Source organism: Scyliorhinus canicula, chromosome 12 (genome assembly GCF_902713615.1).
Source record: "Scyliorhinus canicula chromosome 12, sScyCan1.1, whole genome shotgun sequence".
NCBI lineage: Eukaryota > Metazoa > Chordata > Chondrichthyes > Carcharhiniformes > Scyliorhinidae > Scyliorhinus > Scyliorhinus canicula.
Genome location: NC_052157.1, coordinates 2276049 through 2299562, shown reverse-complemented (window position 1 = coordinate 2299562; position 23514 = coordinate 2276049). Strand labels below are relative to the sequence as shown.

At 48.6% G+C, this 23514-nt stretch overlaps 1 protein-coding gene across 1 annotated transcript; it reads left to right on the top strand.

The window, feature by feature from the left end:
• Positions 1-2607: 2607 nt before the first annotated feature.
• Positions 2608-7540, top strand: LOC119974551 (UPF0235 protein C15orf40 homolog). Its single transcript, XM_038813537.1, has 4 exons — positions 2608-2875; positions 4934-5063; positions 5497-5624; positions 7101-7540. Exons 1-4 carry the CDS (start codon positions 2711-2713, stop codon positions 7194-7196), a joined length of 519 nt encoding a protein of 172 aa, XP_038669465.1. The 5' UTR covers positions 2608-2710; the 3' UTR covers positions 7197-7540.
• Positions 7541-23514: the final 15974 nt, after the last annotated feature.

Below are 23514 nucleotides of genomic sequence, written 5' to 3'. Positions count from 1 at the left end.
TCCCCCCCCCAATGCACAGCCGATGCGAGTCCAAGACAGGAATCTTCCCTAACACCAACCTCATAAAATCCACACCATCCTAATTCAGGAAAAAGACGAAAGATGTGCTGTTAGGTGAACTGGACATTCTGAATTCTCCCTCATTCAAATAAAATCAAATCTTTATTATTGTCACAAGAAGGCTTACATTAACACTGCAATGAAGTTACTGTGAAAAGCCCCTAGTCGCCACACTCCGGTGCCTGTTTGGGTACACTGAGGGAGAATTCAGAATGTCCAATTCACCTCACAAGCAGGCCTTTTGGGACTTGTGGCAAGAAACCGGAGCACCCGGAGGAAACCCACGCAGTCACGGGGAGAACGTGCAGACTCCACACAGACAGTGACCCAAGCTGGAATTGAACCTGGGATCCCCTACTATAATACCTGTACACACACGACTGCGTGGCAAAATTTGGCTCCAGCTCCATCTACAAGTTTGCTGACGACACAACCGTAGTGGGATGGATTTCGAACAACGATGAGTCAGAATACAGGAGGGAGATTGGAGTGGTGTAACGCCAACAACCTCTCCCTCAATGCCGGCAAAACTAAGGAGCTGGTCAATGACTTCAGGAAGCAAAGTATCGTACACACCCCTGTCTGCGTCAATGGGGCCAAGAGTGGAGATGGTTGGCAGCTTCAAATTCCTCAGTGTGCACATCACTAACAATCTGTCCTGGACAACTCGCATTGACGCTACGACCATGAAAGCACAACAGCGCCTATACTTCCGCGCAATCAGCGAGGCGAAGGCTAAAACATCGGCCCCCACACCCGCCTGCAGCCCGAGCCGGTCCGGCACCCCGAAAATGGCTTCTAGGGGCCCTGGTTCCAAAGTCACATGTACCACCCCTGAAATTACCTTAAAAACCTCCCTCCAATACCCCTCCAGCTTCGGGCAGGACCAGAACATATGAACATAGTTTGCAGGGCTCCACCCACAGCGCTCACATACATCCTCCACCCCCTCAAAGAGTCTGCTCACTTGGCCCTCGTGAGGTGCGGCCTATATACCACCATTAGCTGTATCAGCCCCAACCTCACACACGAGGTTGAGGCGTTCACCCTCCAGAGCATCTCACACCACAGACCGTCCTCCATAGCCTCGCCCAAATCTTCCTCCCACTTAGCTTTAATCCCCTCTAAGGATACCTTGTCCTTCCCCAGAATCTTCCCATAGATCTTCGACACCACTCCCTTCTCCATTCCCCTTGCCGTCAATATCTCTTCCAACAACGCGGAGGCCGGAGCCATCGGGAAGCTCTGAACCACCTTCGGAGCTGTAGGTACCTAAATACTTGTCCCAGTCCATATTTCTCCCCCAACTCCTCAAGTCTCACAAAAGGACCTCCCAGGAAAAGGTCTTTGAACACCCTGACTCCCCTCCTCCCATTTCTGAAACCTCCCATCCCACTTCCCTGGCTCTGTGCTTAGCACTGTTGCCTCACAGCTCCAGGGTTCCAGGTCCGATTCCTGGCTTTGGTCACTGTGTGGAGTCTGCACGTAATCCTCGTGTGTGCGTGGGTTTCCTCCGGGAGCTCCGGTTTCCTCCCACAGTCCAAAGACGTGCAGGTTAGGTGGATTGGCCATGCTAAATTTCCCTTAGTGTCCAAAAGGGTTGGGCGGGGTTACTGGTCTACGGGTAAGGGGTTGAGGTGTGGGCTTAAGTGGGGTGCTCTTTCCAAGGGTCTAAAGGGTTATAAATTTAGAGTACCCAATTCATTTTTTCCAATTAAGGGGCAATTTAGTGTGGCCAATCCACCTACCCTGCACATCTTTTGAGATGTGGGGGCGAAACCCACGCAAAGACGGGGAGAATGTGCAAACTCCACAGAGTCAGTGACCCAGAGCCGGGATCGAACCTGGGACCTTGGTGCCGTGAGGCTGCAGTGTTAACCACTGCGCCATCGTGCTGCCCCTGACATTAGGTTTTAATATGAAAACAAAATGCTGACAATATTCGGGGGGGGGCAGCATCAGAGGTTGGAGAGGTAAATGTTGGAGCATTAACAGAAGCAGGAACAATGGGAGCAGAAGGGGAATTAAGACCTTTATACTGGTGGGTTAATTAGGATGAGTGGGAACATTAAACATATCAAATGTATGAAGTTCAATGTTTGTTTCCACACTCGGATGTGGAGATGCCGGTGTTGGACTGGGGTGAGCACAGTAAGAAGTCTTACACCAGGTTACAGTCCAACAGGTTTGTTTGGAATCGTTAGAGATTGCAAACTAGTGAAAGCTAGTTATTACAAACTAGTGAAAGTTAGTGATTGCAAATTAGTGAAAGCCAGTGATTGCAAACTAGTGAAAGTTAATGATTGCAAACTAGTGAAAGCCAGTGATTGCAAACTAGTGAAAGTTAGTGATTGCAAACTAGTGAAAGCCAGGGATTGCAAACTAGTGAAAGTTGGTGATTGCAAACTAGTGAAAGCCAGGGATTGCAAACTAGTGAAAGTTAGTGATTGCAAACAAACCTGTTGCACTTGAACCTGGTGTCAGACCTCTGACTGTTTCCAAACTCCAGCAGATTGACAGCTAGGGAGGGCGCATGCGCGGCGGCGCGGTGCCGGCTGGGAGGCGCGGCCTAGTCCTGTTGCCGAGCGACCGCGCCGCCTGTTGGCTTGGGGCTCTGGGTGCGGCTCTCTGCCCGCCAGGGCTGCTCTGTATGAGAAGGACTCGGCTGCTGGGCTTGCCGCTCTCACTATCGGCTCCCGCCGTCAGCGCAGACCCAGGCCTTCAGCGGCTCTTTCCTGCCGCCTGGCCGCTGCTGAGGGCGATCCGCGCGGGAGCGCAGGCAGAGGGACCCGGGGAGAGGAACTACACACAGATGGTAACTGGCGGGGGGATCCGGGCGGGTCCTTTCCACATTTAGATGGACAGAGGTTTGTAAAGCTGTCCATCTTTAGACTATTAACCATCTGATGTTGCAGGTCACCCATTGCCCGCATTTCTAATGGGAATCCTTATGTAAACATGTCACACTGTCATTACACCCTTTCACCAGAGGTGTCGCTGCGGTGTGACTGTTTACATAGAGAGTTATGGACAAATTAATAACCACTTATTGTCACAAGTAGGCTTCAGTGAAGTTACTGTGAAAAGCTCGTCGCCATATTCCGGCGCCTGTTTGGAGAGGCTGGTACGGGAATTGAACCCGCGGTGCTGGCCTTGTCCTGCATTATAAGCCAGCTGTTTAGCCCACTGTGCTAAAATAGCATTAGTGACAGAATGCTTTGAGATCCGAATCTAAATTAAAGTGTTTTACCAAATCCCCACCCTTCACCCCTGTGTTCACTGATCTGCATTGGCTCCCACACCAAAAATGTCTCAAATTATAAATTCTCATCCTGGTATTCAGATTCCCTTCAGCTCCTCCCTTTCCATCTCTGGAACCTCCAATTCTGCCAGCCCCAGTTTCCTTTCGCTGCACCATTGGCAGCCATGCCATTAGCCCTGAATTCCCTCCCTAAACCTCTCTGCCTTTCTACCTCCGCCTCTAAGATACTCCTTAAAATCTACCTCTTTAACAAGATTATGGTTTCTCATCCTAATATCTGATGTGGCTTAATGTCAACTTTGTTTGATAATTGCTCCTGTGAAATGTCTGAGGATATTTTATCCTGTTAAAGGAGCAATGCAATTTCATATGTGCATTGGTGCAATTATCCTTAACTCTAACTCTCCTTTACCTTCACTTAGTTTTGATTTTCAGTTGTTTGCTGCGGGAGATTGATTTGAAATGAAATGAAAATCGCTTATTGTCACAATTAGGCTTCAAATGAAGTTACTGTGAAAAGTCCCTAGTCGCCACATTCCGGCGCCTGTTCAGGAAGGCTGGTATGGGAATTGAACCGTGCTGTTGGCCTGCCCTGGTCTGCTTTCAAAGCCAGCGATTTAGCCGTGTGCTAAACCAGCCCCTGTTTGATTTTTGATAGTAAAGCAATTTGGCTTACTCCAGAAGGCTATCAGCATAATTATAAATAACATTCTAGAATATGACTCCTGAAACAGCAGTGAGTATCCCATATACAGAAAATGAATTGACCTTTAGTTACTTCCTGGGGTGCTTTATATCAGCATCCTCATGTTGTATGTTAATATTGTCTCTTGGGGCAGCACAGTGGCGCAGTGGGTTAGTCCTGCTGCCTCACGGCGCCGAGGTCCCAGGTTCGATCCCGGCTCTGGGTCACCGTCCGTGTGGAGTTTGCACATTCTTCCCGTGTTTGCATGGGTTTTGCCCCCACAACCTAAAGATGTGCAAGGTAGGTGGATTGAACATGCTAAATTGCCCCTTAATTGGGAAAAAAAAATTAATTGGGGATACTAAATTTATATAAAATAATATTGTATCTTTAAGTTTGTGTTGAAAAGTGATGATGCTCGCACTCTGGGAGTGTTGCTTCAGAAAACATGGAATCATGCTACTCAGATCACCTGTCACACATGTAGCTTTCACTGGGAGCAACCCAAGTTACTTGTGCAGTATCTAAACCAGAAATTGGCAATGGACTGATGTCAGGAAATCTCGAACACAGAGAGAGAGAGAATTGAAAGGCAAGCACATCTACACCAACTAGATATTGAAGGCACAATAGTTAAAATCATTTGTACAATGGAATTTTAGACCTGTTTTTTCTTGTGCTATGCGCCATCCAAGACTTTGGCATGAGGTGGCAAACCCGCCCATATTTTACTGTAGCATTGTTTGTCCACTTACAGCTGTCACTGTTTCAAAATATAAGATATCTGATTTCAGTTTGAACCTGTATACCTGTAATTCAGAGCAGGCTTTTAACCCACTCGTCCCACATTAAAAAGACAGTGTCATAACTGACTCCACCACCAGATGGAATCACACTTTGTGACAGTTGTCTCAATTCTGTTTCAGAGTAAGAAGAAGGTGAAGAAATCTGTAAAACTGCCACAGGCAACTCGGGGACCAGTGAAATTTGATAAGGATGGTTCTGTTTTGGTTGTCATTCACGCCAAACCTGGAGCTAAACAGAATGCTGTAACGGGTAAGCAACGTAGAATGAATCAATATTCCCATTATACATCTGCATCACAGCTACGGTAAAAAGCCAGTAACACTGGCCTTTACTGTCGTAGGCACGGTGTGTCAGAGGAATTCCCCTCAATGCTTTCCCACTTTATATTGTCAAACAGCTGGGTAACTGAGAACTGATTTTACCGCACACTAATCACTTCTAATGCAAAGCGAACCCACTCAGTTTGGATCACATGAAACAAGAACCTGCTGGAGTAGCTGATAGCCTGTGCACTTTATATTTTATATAGCGTAACACAATGTTGGGCTTATTTGATCTTTGGAGCTTGTTTGAGTTACTTTGTAACTTTTTCAGAACCTTGCAGTGTTTCTCTGACCCTTTGCCTCCTGTAAATCACTGGGTGAATACCAGTGATGGTTATTCTTATCCTTGTGTCCTGTAGATGTGTCGGAAGGAGCAGTTGGCGTGGCCATTGCGGCTCCTCCAACTGATGGGGAGGCGAATGCAGAACTGGTTCGTTATCTGGCCAAGGTACTGGGATTAAAGAAAAGTGAAGTTATCCTGGACAAGGTATGTTGTCAGCCCAGAGACAGTTCGTATTCAGGCTCTGCTGAGGAGGGTTGACTAAGGTTTTCCTGTGATGATTTAACCAGCTTCTAGCCCCTCCACCTGTCATTTCTTTCTTGGAGTGTGAGATTGTGGGGCTCTATGTATGATGAGTGATGTACAGAATATCATGATGTCACACTGAAATGAAAAATGAAATGACAGTGGTCCATTGTACTATCTCTCACACAGTAATGTAATTATTTACACTAATATATTTATTATACAGTTCTTACTTTCAAAAAAATATCTGTTTGAGTTTCTACCATATGCACAATTATTTTCTCATCTTGACTTCTCATTTCCCAAGCCTGCTCTGGACAGGAAACTGGTCAGGTGGTTTAGTTCCAGATCGTCCATGGTCAGTAAAGACAAAACTGTCAAAAATTCGGACCGGTTCTTCAACATTTGAAGAGAGAGAAGACTGAATGATGTCAGCCAGACAGAGGAACGTTCCTTTTGAATCAAAATTCACCTTCAATTGACCACCACATTCCTGTAACACAACAAGCCAACTTTGGGCACTTAGAATTCTAGAATGATAAAGCAGAGAAAGATGCCATTCCTCCCATCCTGCCCATACCTGCTTTTTGAAGGAGGCGCCTAATTGTCTTGCAAATGTCTCTCTTCAAATATTTGTCCAGCCCCCCTCATAGGATCATAGAACTTACAGTGCAGAAGGAGGCCATTCAGTCCCTCGAGTCTGCACTGGCTCTTGGAACGAGCACCCTACTTAAGCCCATGTCTCGACCCTATCCCCATAACCCAGTAACCCCAGCTAACCTTTTTGGACACTAAGAGTAATTTAGCATGGCCAATCCACCTAACCTGCACATCTTTGGTCTGTGGGAGGAAACCGGAGGAAACCCACGCAGACACGGGGAGAACGTGCAGACTCTGCACGGACAGTGACCCAAGCCGGGAATCGAACCTGGCACCCTGAAGCTGTGAAGCCACAGTGCTAACCACTGTGCTACCCGTTGAAAGTTGTGATTGAATCTTTTTCCACCGCCCTTTCAGACAGCACCTTCCAGATCCTCCACTTGTGAAAAGACACAGTGGGTATGAGCTGATATCATTATACTGTGGCCCGTTACAGATTTAACGCACAATCCCTCACACAGTGATCTTGCACCCCAGTGACTGGCCAGAATGTTCACCTGTGTTTCCAGAACATCAGTAAGCAGGTTCTATATTCCCAGCGACCACGCATTTCCATTGGCTACGCGGAGATGGGTGAGATTGGCCAAATTTGACCTTCTGTTTCATTGGTTTCATTTTTCTTTGGCTATCGAGGTTGACACATTGCAATTCTTGTATTTTCAGTGTACTGTTTGGTTAAGTAGCTGGCTGAATGTTCTGGTTGAATGTTCCGCATTGTCTATGATTCTTGCCTTTCCACCTGCACAATGCTATTCTCAAACTCCTATTCGTTTGAAGGGTTGCAGATCCCGTGAGAAGGTGGTGAAGATTCTGGCATCATTTACCCTGGAAGAGGTGCAAGAAATACTCCAATCCGCGGCCACTACAAGCTAGTGCAAGAAGCAGAGCCTTGGGGCAGGAAGAGCAACCTTGGTCGCAATAAATCAAAACCTAGTGGTTACTGGACGTGCACAGAAGATTACTGTCAGCAATGTGTCTCATCAGTCATTGCACTCAAATAATCTTGGAAGAGACCTCACACGAACTGTCAAATCCAGGTTTAAAACTGTCTAGAAACAGCTGATATTTTATATTTGGAAACCACGTGGATTGGGAACTGCTCCTGACTATTTAAATTCTTGCATTGCTAATGGTTATTCTGTGTGAAAATACATTCACACATACCTCAATTCTGTCCTCGTTGTCTCATTATAAAAAATTATTTATTGTAAGGTGAACATTGGGTTTGGCTGTTCTGTCCCTGGGCTCCATTTACCTGATTTGTTAGTTCAGCTTCATGCAAAAGACCCCATGACAGTATAAAAAGAGCAAAGAGTTATCTGCTTGTCAATATTCCACCCTCAATTAATTCTCCCAACAAAAGATTAGCAGTGTGATGATCACATTGACATTGTGGGAGATTATTAGTGCAGAACGACATGGGCAGCACGGTAGCATTGTGGATAGTACAATTGCTTCACAGCTCCAGGGTCCCAGGTTCGATTCCGACTTGGGTCACTGTGCGGAGTCTGCACATCCTCCCCGTGTGTGCGTGGGTTTCCTCCGGGTGCTCCGGTTTCCTCCCACAGTCCAAAGATGTGCAGGTTAGGTGGATTGGCCATGATAAATTGCCCTTAGTGTCCAAAATTGCCCTTAGTGTTGGGTAGGGTTACAGGGTTATGGGGATAGGGTGGAGGTGTGGGCTTGGGTAGGGTGCTGTTTCCAAGAGCCGGTGCAGACTCGATGGGCCGAATGGCCGCCTCCTGCACTGTAAATTCTATGAATGACACTGGATGTACATCCATAGCGAGGAGTTTCTACACTTAAGTCACCTGTTGTGGCTCTTAAATGTGACAATGTATTGTTTCTATTCAAGTCTTTTGTGTTGGGGAATTGAGTGGGTCAGTGTGACGTTTAAGGGGCATCTTGACAAATACATGAATAGGATGGGAATAGAGGGATACGGACCCTGGAAGTGTAGAAGATTTTAGTTTAGACGGGCAGCATGGTCGGCACAGGCTTGGAGGGCCGAAGGGCCTGTTCCTGTGCTGTACTTTTCTTTGTTCTTAAAACTATAGGATTAACTGAGAGAGTGCTTTGCCTCAGGCAACCTCGCGAGGGCAACCAATCACAGGATTTGTCTCAATTAGAAAAGAGTTGAAATTGCAGGATTGTCTTGGGGTTGTTGAAATTCACTTAATCATGTTATAATCCGATGGATATGAATACAGTAGTGTCCCTCCAATTGTGACTCCCGCATCGAGACAAAAGTCTTTGTGCACCAAATTCCCATTGCGGGCGCAAATGTTTCTTAGCCGCGTTATTAAAAGTAAAAAATACAAACCAACTTTTGAAAATGCCAGAGAAAAGATATCCCAATAAATGAAATTAAAAATGAAAGGTGCCCAGGATGGATTTGCTGCAGTATAAAGTGCTCACTGCACATGCAGTGTCTGCAATTGTTTGTACATGGGCTGCAGTTTAATTCCTGATCACAATCCATATCCACACTCTAATAAAACAGAGTGTGACAAATTTTACACTGTTTAACAAAATAAAACAAGAATAATGTCTTCAGTAAATCTCTCTTTAAATTTACTGAAAGCATAGTTTTCATAGCCTTTTTTCCTTTATACATGCTACGTTTTGTGATTGCTGAATCCTATCTAATTGACCCCCATTGTAAAGTTTGTTTGCCATTTGTAATTTCGCAGTTTGCGAGGTTTTGTGGGAACATCGCTCCTGTGAAGGATGAACCTTTTTACTTTAACAATAAGTATTGGCATGTTCAATTAAATATTTTGAAGCAGCTTTGGTGTGTTTGGTCAGTCTCGGTCATTACAGTATTGTTAAATATTTCAACTTGGGAGAGTCAGTGTCTGGGTAATTCTGTCTGATTGCAGTCTGAACAATCTCCAGGTTTGAGGGTTGCTCGCTCATTATTGGAGCAAAGTTCAATTTCATCAGTGCAAAGTTTAAAAATATCTGGCTGTTTTTATAACTTCACAGAGAATGTTGAGAGACAGCGGAAGAATCCGGCGGCTGATTAACTGTATGATGTGAACACTCCCTCCATTGCCATGTCCATCTTCACACCACTGATGGGATTTTATGGATTGTCCATCAGTATAATCATCATCAACAACAAAAAGTAGAACCCTGTTTCAGCTGTTGAAAGCTGTGATGGCGCGGTTTGATTGGCGCGGTTTGATTGGCGTGGGTTGGTTGGCGTGGGTTGGTTGTTGTGGTTTGGTTGTTGTGGTTTGATTGGCGTGGTTTGGTTGTTGTGAACATAGAACATACAGTGCAGAAGGAGACCATTCGGCCCATCGAGTCTGCACCGACCACTTCAGCTCTCACTTCCACCCTATCCCCGTAACCCAATAACCCCTCCTAACCTTTTTGGTCACTAAGGGCAATTTAGCATGGCCAATCCACCTAACCTGCACGTCTTTGGACTGTGGGAAGAAACCAGAGCACCCGGAGGAAACCCACGCAGACACGGTGAGAACGTGCAGACTCCGCACAGAGAGTGACCCAGCGGGGAATTGAACCTGGGAGCCTGGCGCTGTGAAGCCACAGTGCTAGCTACTGTGCTACTGTGCTGCCCCTGTGGTCTGGTTGGTGTGGTTTGGTTGTTGTGCTTTTATTGACGTGGTTTGGTTGGTGTGGTCTGGTTGGTGACAGCAGCTGCAGATGGAACCAGAGAGGGATTGAAAAGCAATGACTGTACGGAACAACACAGACTCATAATGTCTCCGAACAGCTGCAGGCAAAGGTCACCGTCGGGTTAATGACAGAGACAGGAACGAGCCAGTTAATCCCACTGTATGTGTGACAAAAAAGGAAATAAATGACTTTTGTTTGAACTGTATTCTGTAAGGAGTGTGTCCTGTGTTTAGACTGCAGGAACCTTGCAATCTCTGCAGAGTGAGCCTTTTCTGCTTCCCTCTATTTCCTTTTACCTTTTCAAGCCAGGCAAGCTGGGATTTTCACATATTCATTTTAAGGGGAAGCTAAATAAATTCCTAAGAGGAAAAGAATAGAAGGATAAACGGATAGGTTGAGATGTTGAGCAGGCTTGTGAGGAGCATTGACACCAGGCTGGTGTGGAGCATGGACACCAGGTGTGGGTGGAGCATTGACACCAGGCGTGGGTGGAGCATTGACACCAGGCGTGGGTGGAGCATTGACACCAGGCTTGGGTGGAGCATTGACACCAGGCGTGGGTGGAGCATTGACACCAGGCGTGGGTGGAGCATTGACACCAGGCTTGGGTGGAGCATTGACACCAGGCTTGGGTGGAGCATTGACACCAGTCGTGGGTGGAGCATTGACACCAGGCTTGGGTGGAGCATTGACACCAGGCGTGGGTGGAGCATTGACACCAGGCGTGGGTGGAGCATTGACACCAGGCTGGTGTGGAGCATTGACACCAGGCTTGGGTGGAGCATTGACACCAGGCGTGGGTGGAGCATTGACACCAGTCGTGGGTGGAGCATTGACACCAGACTTGGGTGGAGCATTGACACCAGGCGTGGGTGGAGCATTGACACCAGGCTTGGGTGGAGCATTGACACCAGGCGTGGGTGGAGCATTGACACCAGGCTTGGGTGGAGCATTGACACCAGGCGTGGGTGGAGCATTGACACCAGGCGTGGGTGGAGCATTGACACCAGGCTTGGGTGGAGCATGGACACCAGGCGTGGGTGGAGCATTGACACCAGGCGTGGGTGGAGCATTGACACCAGGCATGGGTGGAGCATTGACACCAGGCGTGGGTGGAGCATTGACACCAGGCTTGGGTGGAGCATTGACACCAGGCGTGGGTGGAGCATTGACACCAGGCTTGGGTGGAGCATTGACACCAGGCGTGGGTGGAGCATTGACACCAGGCGTGGGTGGAGCATTGACACCAGCCCTCAGGAGTTGTATTGAATGGTCTGTAATCCAATTGCTCAGTTGAGCCCGAGTTAACAGCCTGGAGCACAGGTCCATCCCTGAGATTGTGTGACTTTGAGGGGGTACAGGGAGTTCACACCTTGAGTCCTGGACCAACATTCACCTCTCAGCCAATACCACCCAACATACAGATTAACTGATCTCATTGCAGTGTGGAAATTGGCTCCAGTGTCTGCTATTAATCAGCTGGAAAGCAGCATGGGACATCCTGGGGTTGTGGCTGGTGCTGACTAAATCCAAACTCTTAGCAATTGGTAGCCTTAACCTGATGATGGACTTGCAGAATCTAATATCTCTGGACCTGTAATGCTGTGGGTTCCCAATAGAGCTGTGCCTCTCAATTCTCACTGACTCCTATACTTCCATGAGATAAGATTTTCAAAAGTCCTCTGATAAGATTCCCCACAATAGACTAATGAAAAGGCAAGAGAATGTGGGGTCAGGGCTGAATGGATTGCTCGCTGGCATCGAGAGTGGGAGTAAAGGGTAGCTATTTAGAAGGTAGAAATGATCTTCCATAAGGGACCACCGCTGTTCCTAATTTACAGGAACAATTTGTACTTTAGAATTGAGAACATTTCTAAATTTGTAATTGACACCAAGTTGGAGGGATGATTAATACTGAGGAGGACATTAGTGAACATGCAGACTGGGTAAATAGTTGACAAAGTTCAGCACAGATAAACCAGCAGCTAGTACATTTTGATAGAATAGTGGAAACTGAGGTTCGGTTAGATAGAGGAACAAAGTACAAATACACCAACCACTAAACGTTATGTCACAGGTTAGCAAAGGCCATAAAAAAGCAAACCAAACACAAAACCTTATTTCCAGAGGGATAGGATTGAAAAATGGAGAAGTTTTGCTCAATACTTATTGAACCTTGGTTAGACCAAACTAATGTGTGCACTTTTGGTCACCACAAAAAGCATTGGAGAGGGTGAAGAGAAGATTTACAAGGATGGTGCCAGAAATGCGTGAGTAAGCATATCAGGAAAGGATGAACAAAGGTGGCAGAGTGGTTGGCACTGCTGCCTCATTGCTGTCTGAGGTCCCGGGTTCAATCCTGGCCCCGGGTCACTGTCCGTGTGGAGTTTGCACATTCCCCTCGTGTGCGTGGGTCTCCATCCCACAACCCAAAGATGTGCAGGGTAGGTGGATTGGCAACGCTAAATTGCCCCTTAATTGGATAAAAGGGTCTCTTTATGTCTTGAAAGAAGAAAGCTGAGGTGTGACCTAACAGAGATCTTTAAAGGTTTTGATAAAATGTTTCCTCTTGTTGGCCATCAATATAAGATAGTTACCCAAAAAATCCAACAGGAAATTCAGAAGAAATTTTACCCAAATAGTGGTGAGAATTTGGAACTTGTTACTACGGGGAGTGGTGAAGTCAATAGTTTAGATAGTTTCATGGAAAGTTGGTAAAGAGATGGGAATAGAGGGCTACAGTGGTTCATTTATTCAAGGAAGAATGGGAGGAAGTTCAGCTGGAATTTAAACATGGACATGGACTGGTTGGGTCAATAGTCTGTTTCGGTGTTGTACATCGTATGTAATGGTATGTATGTCTTCAATGATGCCCAGTTACCCCATTAAAAAAATAACTCCCACAGTCCAAAGATGTGCGGGTTAGGTGGATTGGCCATGCTAAATTGCCCTTAGTGTCCAAAATTGCCCTCAGTGTTGGGTGGGGTTACTGAGTTATGGGGATAGGGTGGAGGTGTGGGCTTGGGTAGGGTGCTCTTTCAAAGAGCCGGTGCAGACTCAATGGGCTGAATGGCCTCCTTCTGCACTGCAAATTCTATGAACTCCGTCAACAAGCCTTTAACTAAGAGTCACAGTCAAAGGATTTAATCCATTCCTTTCTGACTTTTTCAATCTTTTTGTGAATTCCCATATTTTAAATGAATTTCTAAAGATGAAGTTTAGTCAGGAGTGAATGGTTACAGCCAGCACGATGGCACAGTGGTAGTCCTGCTGCCTCACGGCGCCGAGGTTCCAGGTTCGATCCCGGCCCCGGGTCACTGCCCGTGTGGAGTTTGCACATTCTCCTCGTGTGCGTGGGTCTCCATCCCACAACCCAAAGATGTGCAGGGTAGGTGGATTGGCAACGCTAAATTGCCCATTAATTGGAAAAAATTAATTGGGTACTCTAAATTTTTTTTAAATGGAGTGAAAGGTTAGTAAAACGCGAGCACCAATCACCAGCAGGTGTCTCCATTGTCTGAGATTGGCTGAGTCTTGTGTACAATATAATCGTAAACTGACCTTAATGAATGATATCTAGTGAGCGGCGAGACGGAGTTCAGGAGAAATTGCCTGGTGCTTTCTGCTCAGACACAGGCGGGGTGCTGCTTCCTGATCTCAGCCCCGGCAATTAACCCAGAGCAAAGCAATTGCCCTCTCACATTGCCCTCCTGACCCGGAGTCAATCATGGAAAATGGTTAACTGTTACAATTCTGTACCTTGAAACCCATGGTGAGGTTTCAAACCCTCACATTCATTAACCTAACCGACACTGACCCAGAGTCACTCACTGGCCTCGCGTCCCTCACTGGCCTCGCGTCCCTCACTGGCCCCGAGTCCCTCACTGGCCGGAGTCACTCACTGGCCCGGAGTCACCCACTGGTCAACACTGACCCGGAGTCACTCACTGGCCGGAGTCCCTCACTGTCCGGAGTCCCTCACTGTCCGGAGTCCCTCACTGTCCGGAGTCCCTCACTGGCCGGAGTCACTCTCTGTCCGGAGTCCCTCACTGTCCGGAGTCACTCACTGGCCGGAGTCCCTCACTGGCCGGAGTCCCTCACTGGCCGGAGTCCCTCACTGGCCCCGAGTCCCTCACTGTCCGGAGTCCCTCACTGTCCGGAGTCCCTCATTGGCCCCGAGTCCCTCACTGGCTGGAGTCCCTCACTGGCCGGAGTCCCTCACTAGCTGGAGTCCCTCACTGGCCGGAGTCCCTCACTGTCCCCGAGTCCCTCACTGGCCGGAGTCCCTCACTGGCCCCGAGTCCCTCACTGGCCGGAGTCCCTCACTGGCCGGAGTCCCTCATTGGCCCCGAGTCCCTCACTGGCTGGAGTCCCTCACTGGCCGGAGTCCCTCACTGGCCGGAGTCCCTCACTGGCCCCGGGTCCCTCACTGGCCCCGAGTCCCTCACTGGCCCCAAGTCCCTCACTGGCCCCGAGTCCCTCACTGGCCCCGAGTCCCTCACTGGCCCCGAGTCCCTCACTGGCCCCGAGTCCCTCACTGGCCGGAGTCACTCACTGGCCCCGAGTCCCTCACTGGCCGGAGTCCCTCACTGGCCGGAGTCCCTCACTGGCCGCGAGTCCCTCACTGGCCCCGAGTCCCTCACTGGCCGGAGTCCCTCACTGGCCGGAGTCCCTCACTGGCCGGAGTCCCTCACTGGCCCCGAGTCCCTCACTGGCCCCGGGTCCCTCACTGGCCCCGGGTCCCTCACTGGCCGGAGTCCCTCACTGGCCCCGAGTCCCTCACTGGCCCCGAGTCCCTCACTGGCCGGAGTCACTCACTGGCCGGAGTCCCTCACTGGCCGGAGTCCCTCACTGGCCGGAGTCCCTCACTGGCCGGAGTCCTTCACTGGCCCCGAGTCCCTCACTGGCCGGAGTCCCTCACTGGCCGGAGTCCCTCACTGGCCGGAGTCCCTCACTGGCCCCGAGTCCCTCACTGGCCGGAGTCCCTCACTGGCCGGAGTCCCTCACTGGCCGGAGTCCCTCACTGGCCCCGAGTCCCTCACTGGCCGGAGTCCCTCACTGGCCCAGAGTCCCTCACTGGCCGGAGTCCCTCACTGGCCGGAGTCCCTCACTGGCCGGAGTCCCTCACTGGCCCCGAGTCACTCACTGGCCGGAGTCACTCACTGGCCGGAGTCACTCACTGGCCGGAGTCCCTCACTGGCCGGAGTCCCTCACTGGCCCCGAGTCCCTCACTGGCCCCGAGTCCCTCACTGGCCCCGAGTCCCTCACTGGCCCCGAGTCCCTCACTGGCCCCGAGTCCCTCACTGGCCCTGAGTCCCTCACTGGCCCCGAGTCCCTCACTGGCCGGAGTCCCTCACTGGCCGGAGTCCCTCACTGGCCGGAGTCCCTCACTGGCCCCGAGTCCCTCACTGGCCCCGAGTCCCTCACTGGCCCCGAGTCCCTCACTGGCCCCGAGTCCCTCACTGGCCCCGAGTCCCTCACTGGCCCCGAGTCCCTCACTGGCCCCGAGTCCCTCACTGGCCCCGAGTCCCTCACTGGCCCCGAGTCCCTCACTGGCCCCGAGTCCCTCACTGGCCCCGAGTCCCTCACTGGCCCCGAGTCCCTCACTGGCCCCGAGTCCCTCACTGGCCCCGAGTCCCTCACTGGCCCCGAGTCCCTCACTGGCCCCGAGTCCCTCACTGGCCGGAGCCCCTCACTGTCCCGAGTCCCTCACTGGCCCCGAGTCCCTCACTGGCCCCGAGTCCCTCACTGGCCGGAGTCCCTCACTGGCCGGAGTCCCTCACTGGCCCCGAGTCCCTCACTGGCCCCGAGTCCCTCACTGGCCCCGAGTCCCTCACTGGGCCGGAGTCCCTCACTGTCCCGGGGTCCCTCACTGGCCCCAAGCCCCTCACTGGCCCCAAGCCCCTCACTGGTCTGAAAAATGAAATGAAAATCGCTTATTGTCACGAGTAGGCTTCAATGAAGTTACTGTGAAAAGCCCCTAGTCGCCACATTCCGGTGCCTGTCCGGGGAGGCTGGTACGGGAATCGAACCATGCTCTTGGTCTGTTTGAAAAGCCAGCGATTTAGCCCAGTGAGCTAAACCAGCCTCTGTGACCCTGAAGTTGAATTTGATATTTATCGTAGTACCATTTATCAATATTTTTCGTTGATTATTCTTTTGTCTACTATGTATGTCCCGTGTACGTTCCTCGGCCGCAGAAAAATACTTTTCACTGTACTTCGGTACATGTGACAATAAATATCATAGAACATAGAACATACAGTGCAGAAGGAGGCCATTCGGCCCATTGAATCTGCACCGACCCACTTAAGCCCTCACTTCCACCCTATTCCCGTAACCCAATAACCCCTCCTAACCTTTTGGACACTAGGGGCAATTTAGCATGGCCAATCCACCTAACCTGAACATCTTTGGACTGTGGGAGGAAACCGGAGCACCCGGAGGAAACCCACGCAGACACGGGGTGAACGTGCAGACTCCGCACAAACAGTGACCCAAGCTGGAATCGAACCTTGAACCCTGGTGCTGTGAGGCCATAGTGCTATCCACTATTGCTACCGTGCTTCCAATCAATCAATCTATTTACCCATACATTTAAAAAAATATTTAGTGTCCGATTATTTTTTACAATGAAGGGGCAATTTAGCGTGGCCAACCTGCCTACCCTGCACATCTTTGTGTTGTGGGGGTGAGGCCCACGTAACACCATAAGACATAGGAGCAGAATTAGGCCACTCGGCCCATCGAGTCTGCTCCGCCTTTCAATCATGGCTGATATCTTTCTCATCCCCATTCTCCTGCCTTCTCCCCATAACCCCTGATCCCCTTAAAAACGAGGAGAATGTGCAAACTCCACACAGACTGCGACCCAGGGCCGAGACTGAACCTGGGTCCTCAGCGGCGTTGGTAGTGCTAACCACTGCACAACTGTGTTGCCCTGATATTCACCCATCCAAAACGGCCAATTACAGCTCACTGCGCCAAATTGGTTTTTAATGTGATAGTGTAAAACGTGCATTATCAGTCATAACGTTATGCTAATTTTGTATTACATGGTACGAAATATTGAAATTGAATATTCCAATAATTTCAAAGCAATTTTAGCAAATTAAATGTTCAGACAATTGATGGCCTTTCCCCCTGCCGTGTTACTGATTGGGCTATAATAGGATGAGTGCGATTCCATAAGGAAGGCAATGAGAGAAAATTCCCATCAATTGCGACTGCACCTTGGGTAAGTGGCTGCTCTTCTAATGCTCCAAAACTCCAGGGGAAAATAATAACCGCATTGTCAGGTTAATCATTGCTGAATCGTTTCGCGTAAACACGTTGTTGCACAATTTGTTTGAAGGCTGACCTAGAAATGGCAATATCAAACTTGCTGAAGGACAAAGAGGCCTTGGGTGGATGGGAAAAGGGGTGTTTACATGATTAATGATCCCTGGAATCTGGCTGTACATGAAATATTTCACTCCCGGAGAACTGAGAGTCAAAGTTCCATTGGTGTTTAAGAGGGCAATGTCGCAAATTGGCCCTCCGTTATCCTCTGTTATCTGGCGATCACAAATGATCAATTCTTGGGATGTTGCCAACTTGGAAGATTTAACTTTGAGAAATGTTGACGGTCAGATGTAAACTGTACTCTTAATACAAACCATAGTCTAACTGAACAGCAGAATATGCTCAAGGGGCCGAATGGCCTCCCCTTCTCCTCTGTTCCTTTTCTGACCTTGCTCACTTCATTAATACTGTTGAAACTCTGCTGAAAGAGGTTTAATGGACGAGAAGGTTGATGTGTTCGGATTTGATAAAGGGATTTAATCGAGTAGATACTGAGCCACTGAGAATCTAAAACAAACAAAAACAATATGAAGCCGGACAGTTCATCAGTGAAAGTAGGAAACACTTCTTCACACAGGGGAGTGGAAATTGAGAATTCTCTCCCTCAAAGGACTGAATCAGTTGGAAATTCCAAGAATAAGTTCACTAGCTTTTTATTAGTTAAGAGCATCAAGACTTGTGGGTTAAAGGTATATAACTGAATCTATGGAATTCCTTGCCCAGTGAAGCAGTTGAGGCTCCTTCATTACATGTTTTTAAGGTAAAGATAGATAGTTATTTGAAGAATAAAGGGATTAAGAGTTATGGTGTTCGGGCTGGAAAGTGGAGCTGAGTCCACAAAAGATCAGCCATGATCTAATTGAATGGCGGAGCAGGCTCGAGGGGCCAGATGGCCTACTCCTGCTCCTAGTTCTTATGTTCCTATAACTGGAGTGGCGGCACAGATTGGCCATGATCCAATGGAAAGCAGGACAAACTGGGGAACTGATGTCGTCCTCCTGTTTCTGTGTCATTTGTAGATGTTTAAACATCAGATGTAGAGTTTCCAATCATTATAGAACCAGTTAAGGGAAATAAAATGCTCAGTAGATCTAATGGTAGCACAATAGGATGGCACGGTAGCACAGTGGTTAGCACTGTTGCTTCACAGCGCCAGGGTCCCAGGTCCGATTCCCGGCTTGGGGCACTGTCTGTGGGGAGTCTGCACGTTCTCCCCGTGTCTGCGTGGGTTCCCTCCGGGTGCTCCGGTTTCCTCCCACAAGTCCCGAAAGACGTGCTGTTAGGTGAATTGGACATTCTGAATTCTCCCTCGGTGTACCCGAACAGGCGCCGGAGTGTGGCGGCTAGGAGATTTTCACAGTAACTTCATTGCAGCGTTAATGTAAGCCTACTTGTGACAATAATAAAGATTATTATTATGCTAAGAAATGGCAGGCAATATTGATCCTTCCCATTGTGAACCCTACAATTGGGTTACTTTCTTCTCAGGAAGTTTTCCACCTTGTGAACACAGGGAACCGTGTCAAATATCTGCTGTTTGCACTCTGTGACGTGTAATTTATTGAGAATTGTTTCCTCTTGTGTGTGACACCTGAAAGTGACCCCAAGTTCCAGAGCGCAGTCTCGGCTTTAATTAACTGCCTGGCCTTGCCACGCATTCTGATCTCATTATACAAAATTGACACTCAGCCAAGTGCCAAAGATAAAAGGTGCAGCTAAATATGTCGGGGATTTAATGGTTTCTTTTGCTCCTCTTGGGGCCACTCGAATTTTCATAAACCCCTCACTTATTCTATATGTCTTTCTTGTTCTGGTACAATGCGATCTTTTAAATCCTCCTGATCTCATTGCTGCTCATGGGATCTTGCTGTGCACACAACTGGCTGCCGTGTTTCCTACATTACAACAATGACAAGTGTTTATTTGTCTGTAAATCACGTAGAGATAAAACCCTAGACAAGTTACAGCACAAAAAGGGGGCCATTTGGCCAGCCCAAGGACACCCAGGTGCCCTTTCTAATCCCACCTTCTTGTACCTGGTCCATAGCCCTGTAACCTACAGCACTTCAGATGCCGATCCAGGTACTTTTTAAAAGACTTTAGGGTCTCTGCCTCCACCATTAACATGGGCAGCGAATTCCAGACTCCCACTAGCCTCTGTGTAAAAAAGGTTCTTCCTCATGTCCCCTCTACACCTTCTGCCACTGACCTTGAATCGCTGTCCCCTGGTTCTCCACCAAGGGACAATTTTATCCTGTCCATCTCTTCACCTCATAATTTTGTGCACATCAATCAAGTCACCCTTCAGCCTTCCATGTTCCATGGAAAATAACCCCAATCTATCCAATCCCTCCTCGTAGCTACACTTTTCCAGCCCTGTCAACATTCTCTGCACACTCTCCAGAGCAATTGCATCCTTCCTGTAATGACCAGAATTACACGCAATTGGGTGGCGCAGTGGTTAGCACTGTTGCTTCACAGCTCCAGGGTCCCAGGTTTGATTCCTGGCTTGTGTCACTGTCTGTGTGGAGTCTGCACGTTCTCCCCGTGTCTGCGTGGGTTCCCTCCGGGTGCTCCGGTTTCCTCCCACAAGTCCCGACAGATGTTCTTGTCAGGTGAATTGAACATTCTGAATTCTCCCTCTGTGTACCCAAACAGGCGCTGGAATGTGGCGACTAGGGGCTTTTCACAGGAACTTCACTGCAGTGTTAATGTCAGCCTACTAGTGACAATAATAAACATTATTATTATGATTATTGTTACTCCAGTTGTGGCCTCACCAGTGTTTTATACAATTCCAACATTATATCCGTACTTTTATATTCTACACCTCTGCCAATGAAGGAGAGCATTCCATATGCTTTCCATATTCTACACCTCTGCCAATGAAGGAGAGCATTCCATATGCTTTTTTACAACCGTGTCTATTTGAACTGCTGCCTTTAGGGATCTGTGTACTGTTATTGATAATATGGAAAGATGTGTCATTTGAAACATGGAAGTCTGGCAATATCTGGTCTGAGAGAAACGTGAGAGGATACAGGGAAAGATCCCACAAAAGGTTAATAGCAGCTGCAAAGAGCAGGATTATAAAATGCAGATTCTTTCTCTCAAACAAACACACAGGATTCTTGTATGAAGCTAAACACAATGGCTCACACCTTCATTGAAAGTAACTATCTTAGTAAGCAGCTGGAAAAGCATGGATGAGGGTTGCAGTTGCTAATTGTGAAGCAACTGTGCTACCCATTGTGCTACCGTGCTGCCCACTAGGTATTTCGTCCCTTCTCACCATGGAACTGATTCTTTACCCATTAGTGCTACTCTCCCTCCGTTTTTATCTCCCCCACTGTCCTGCCTGAAGACTCCATAACCAGGGATATTGAGCTTCCATTTTTGTCCCTCCTTTAGCCAGGTTTCTGTTATAACAATGACATCCTTAGAGGAGCAGACTTCAAGGGCCAGAAGGCCTCCCTCTGCTCCTATCTTCTATGTATCTATGTAACAATGACAGCCTGCTACCATGTGTCTTCCTATGTCCTTAACTCATCTACCTTGTTTGTAATACACTCGCATTGAAGTAGAAACAGTTTAACCCCACCATTTCTCCTTGCTGGACACTTTTTAAACTTTGCTCCTCCCGTAATTCCAAGTCTATCACTACATCTGCTACCTCATTGGCTAATGTTCTACCTCCCTTTCCCTGATCTGAATCTGACCTGTGAGATCCTACTCCTGGGATTCTATTGTCCAGTAGGTGTGAAAAGTTATAAAAATGTTAGTCTTTGATTCCGTGCCAGGGGTTAAGTGCCACGATGCTGGGGCAGCACGGTAGCGCAGTGGGTTAGCACTGCTGCCTCATGGAGCCGAGGTCCCAGGTTCAATCCCAGCCCCGGGTCACTGCCTGTGTGGAGTTTGCATATTCTCCCCGTGTCTGTGTGGGTTTCGCCCCCTCAACCCAAAGATGTGCAGGGTAGGTGGATTGACCATGCTAAATTGCCCCTTAATTGGGAAAATGAATTGGGTACTCTGAATTATAAAAAAAAAGAAAAAAAAAGTTCCACGATGCTGTATCTTTCACTTGAATAGCTGTTACTCACACATGTAGGGTACGATTTAATCTTGGACAAATATCACCGTCGACTCGAATCCTGTCCAAATTCTATGTATGCCTTTCTGATTCCTTGCTCCCTCGAATTCTCAGTTCACTTTCTCTCTCTCTCTCTCTCTGAAATGTTCACTTTCTCTCTGAAACTTTCAGAGAATAAGTTTCAGAGAGAGAGAAAGTGAACGTTTCAGAGAGAGAGAGAAAGTTTCAGAGAGAGAGAGAACGTTTCAGAGTGAGAGAGAAAGTGAACGTTTCAGAGAGAGAGAAAGTGAAAGTTTCAGAGAGAGAGAGTGAACGTTTCAGAGAGAGAGAGAAAGTGAACGTTTCAGAGGGAGAGAGAAGGTACTTTACACACTCAGTAATTTTTCGCACAGTGAGTGGCTCTGCCTGAGAATGTGGTGGAGGCAGATTCAACCAGGACTTTGAAAACGGAGTAGAATCATTGTGGGAAAAGACACAGATATACAGAGTGACAGAGGGAAGGTGGGAGGGAGGCTCTAGCTGGTTACTCTGGCAGAGGCAGACACTGTGCTGAATCTCACATTCTCCACCAGGAACAATGGATTCTTAATTTCCCTCAACAACATTCCTGACTTTGCTGCTTCTCCCATCCCTGCTGCTCAATCCATTTCCCACATTGCCTCAAGACTCGACTTACTGAGTGTTCCCTTATTAATCTGCAAACTTCCTGCTTTACTAACAACCGATATTTCAGAGAGAGAAAGTGAACGTTTGAGAGAGAGAGAGAGAGAGAAAGGGAACGTTTCAGAGAGAGAGAGAGAAAGTGAACGTTTCAGAGAGAGAGAGAGAGAAAGTGAACGTTTCAGAGAGAGAGAGAGAAAGTGAACGTTTCAGAGAGAGAGAGAAAGTGAACATTTCAGAGAGAGAGAGAAAGTGAACATTTCAGAGAGAGAGAGAAAGTTTCAGAGAGAGAGAGAACGTTTCAGAGTGACAGAGAAAGTGAACGTTTCAGAGAGAGAGAAAGTGAAAGTTTCAGAGAGAGAGAGTGAAAGTGAAAGTTTCAGAGAGAGAGAAAGTGAACGTTTCTTTTTTTTAAAATAATTTTTATTCACGTTTTTCAACAACAAATTTTCTCCCCACAGTTAAAGTAGACAAGGTGTGGTTCTACACCGAAACAAGGAAAGAACTCCCCCCCCCCCCCCGCCCCAAAACAGAATAATAAATAATAACAAACAACAATACAAGAAAGGAGAAAATAACAAGCCCACCGTCACAAAAACAAACCCCCTTAACCAGCCCCGAAAACCCCCCCCCCCCCCCCCCCCCCCCCCCCCAACCCCACCCCCGCCCAAGTTGCTGCTGAGACCTACCACCCTCTACCCCTTCGCCAGGAAATCGAGAAAGGGCTGCCATCGCTGGAAGAACCCCTACTGACCCCCTCTGGGCAAACTTAACCTTCTCCAGCTTGATAAACCCAGCCATGTCGTTGATCCAGGTCTCCGAACTCGGGGGCCGTGTGTCCCTCCACTGTAACAGAATCCTGCGCCGGGCTACTAGAGACGCAAAGGCCAGAATGCCGGCCTCTCTCACCTCCTGCACTCCCGGCTCCGAAGCTACCCCAAAGATCGCGAGCCCCCAGCCCGGCCTGACCCTAGACCCGACCACTTCAGACAAAGTCCCCGCCACCCCCTTCCAAAGCCTCTCCAAGGCCGGACAAGCCCAGAACATGTGGGTGTGGTTCGCCGGGCCTCCCGAACACCTCCCACACCTGTCTTCCCCCCCAAAGAACCGGCTCATCCTGGCCCCAGTCATGTGCGCCCTATGCAGCACCTTCAGCTGAATTAGGCTGAGCCGTGCGCAAGAAGAGGACGAATTCACACTTCCCAGGGCGTCCGCCCACGTCCCATCCTCAATCTCTTCCCCTAGCTCCTCCTCCCACTTCACTTTGAGCTCCTCTACTGAGGCCTCCTCCTCCTCCTGCATCAACTGATAAATCGCCGAGATCCTCCCCTCACCGACCCACGTCCCCGAGAGCACCCTGTCCTACACCCCCCTTGGCGGTAGCCGCGGAAACTCCGCCACCTGCCGCTTAACAAATGCCCTCATCTGCATATACCTAAAAGCGTTCCC

Excerpts from the sequence above, each read along its gene's own strand:
- LOC119974551 (XM_038813537.1), top strand. The coding sequence starts at position 2,711 with ATGAGAAGGACTCGGCTGCTGGGCTTGCCGCTCTCACTATCGGCTCCC. Across the intron at positions 5,064-5,496 it reads TAAACAGAATGCTGTAACGG|ATGTGTCGGAAGGAGCAGTT; the intron begins GTAAGCAACGTA and ends TGTGTCCTGTAG. Across the intron at positions 5,625-7,100 it reads GTGAAGTTATCCTGGACAAG|GGTTGCAGATCCCGTGAGAA; the intron begins GTATGTTGTCAG and ends ATTCGTTTGAAG.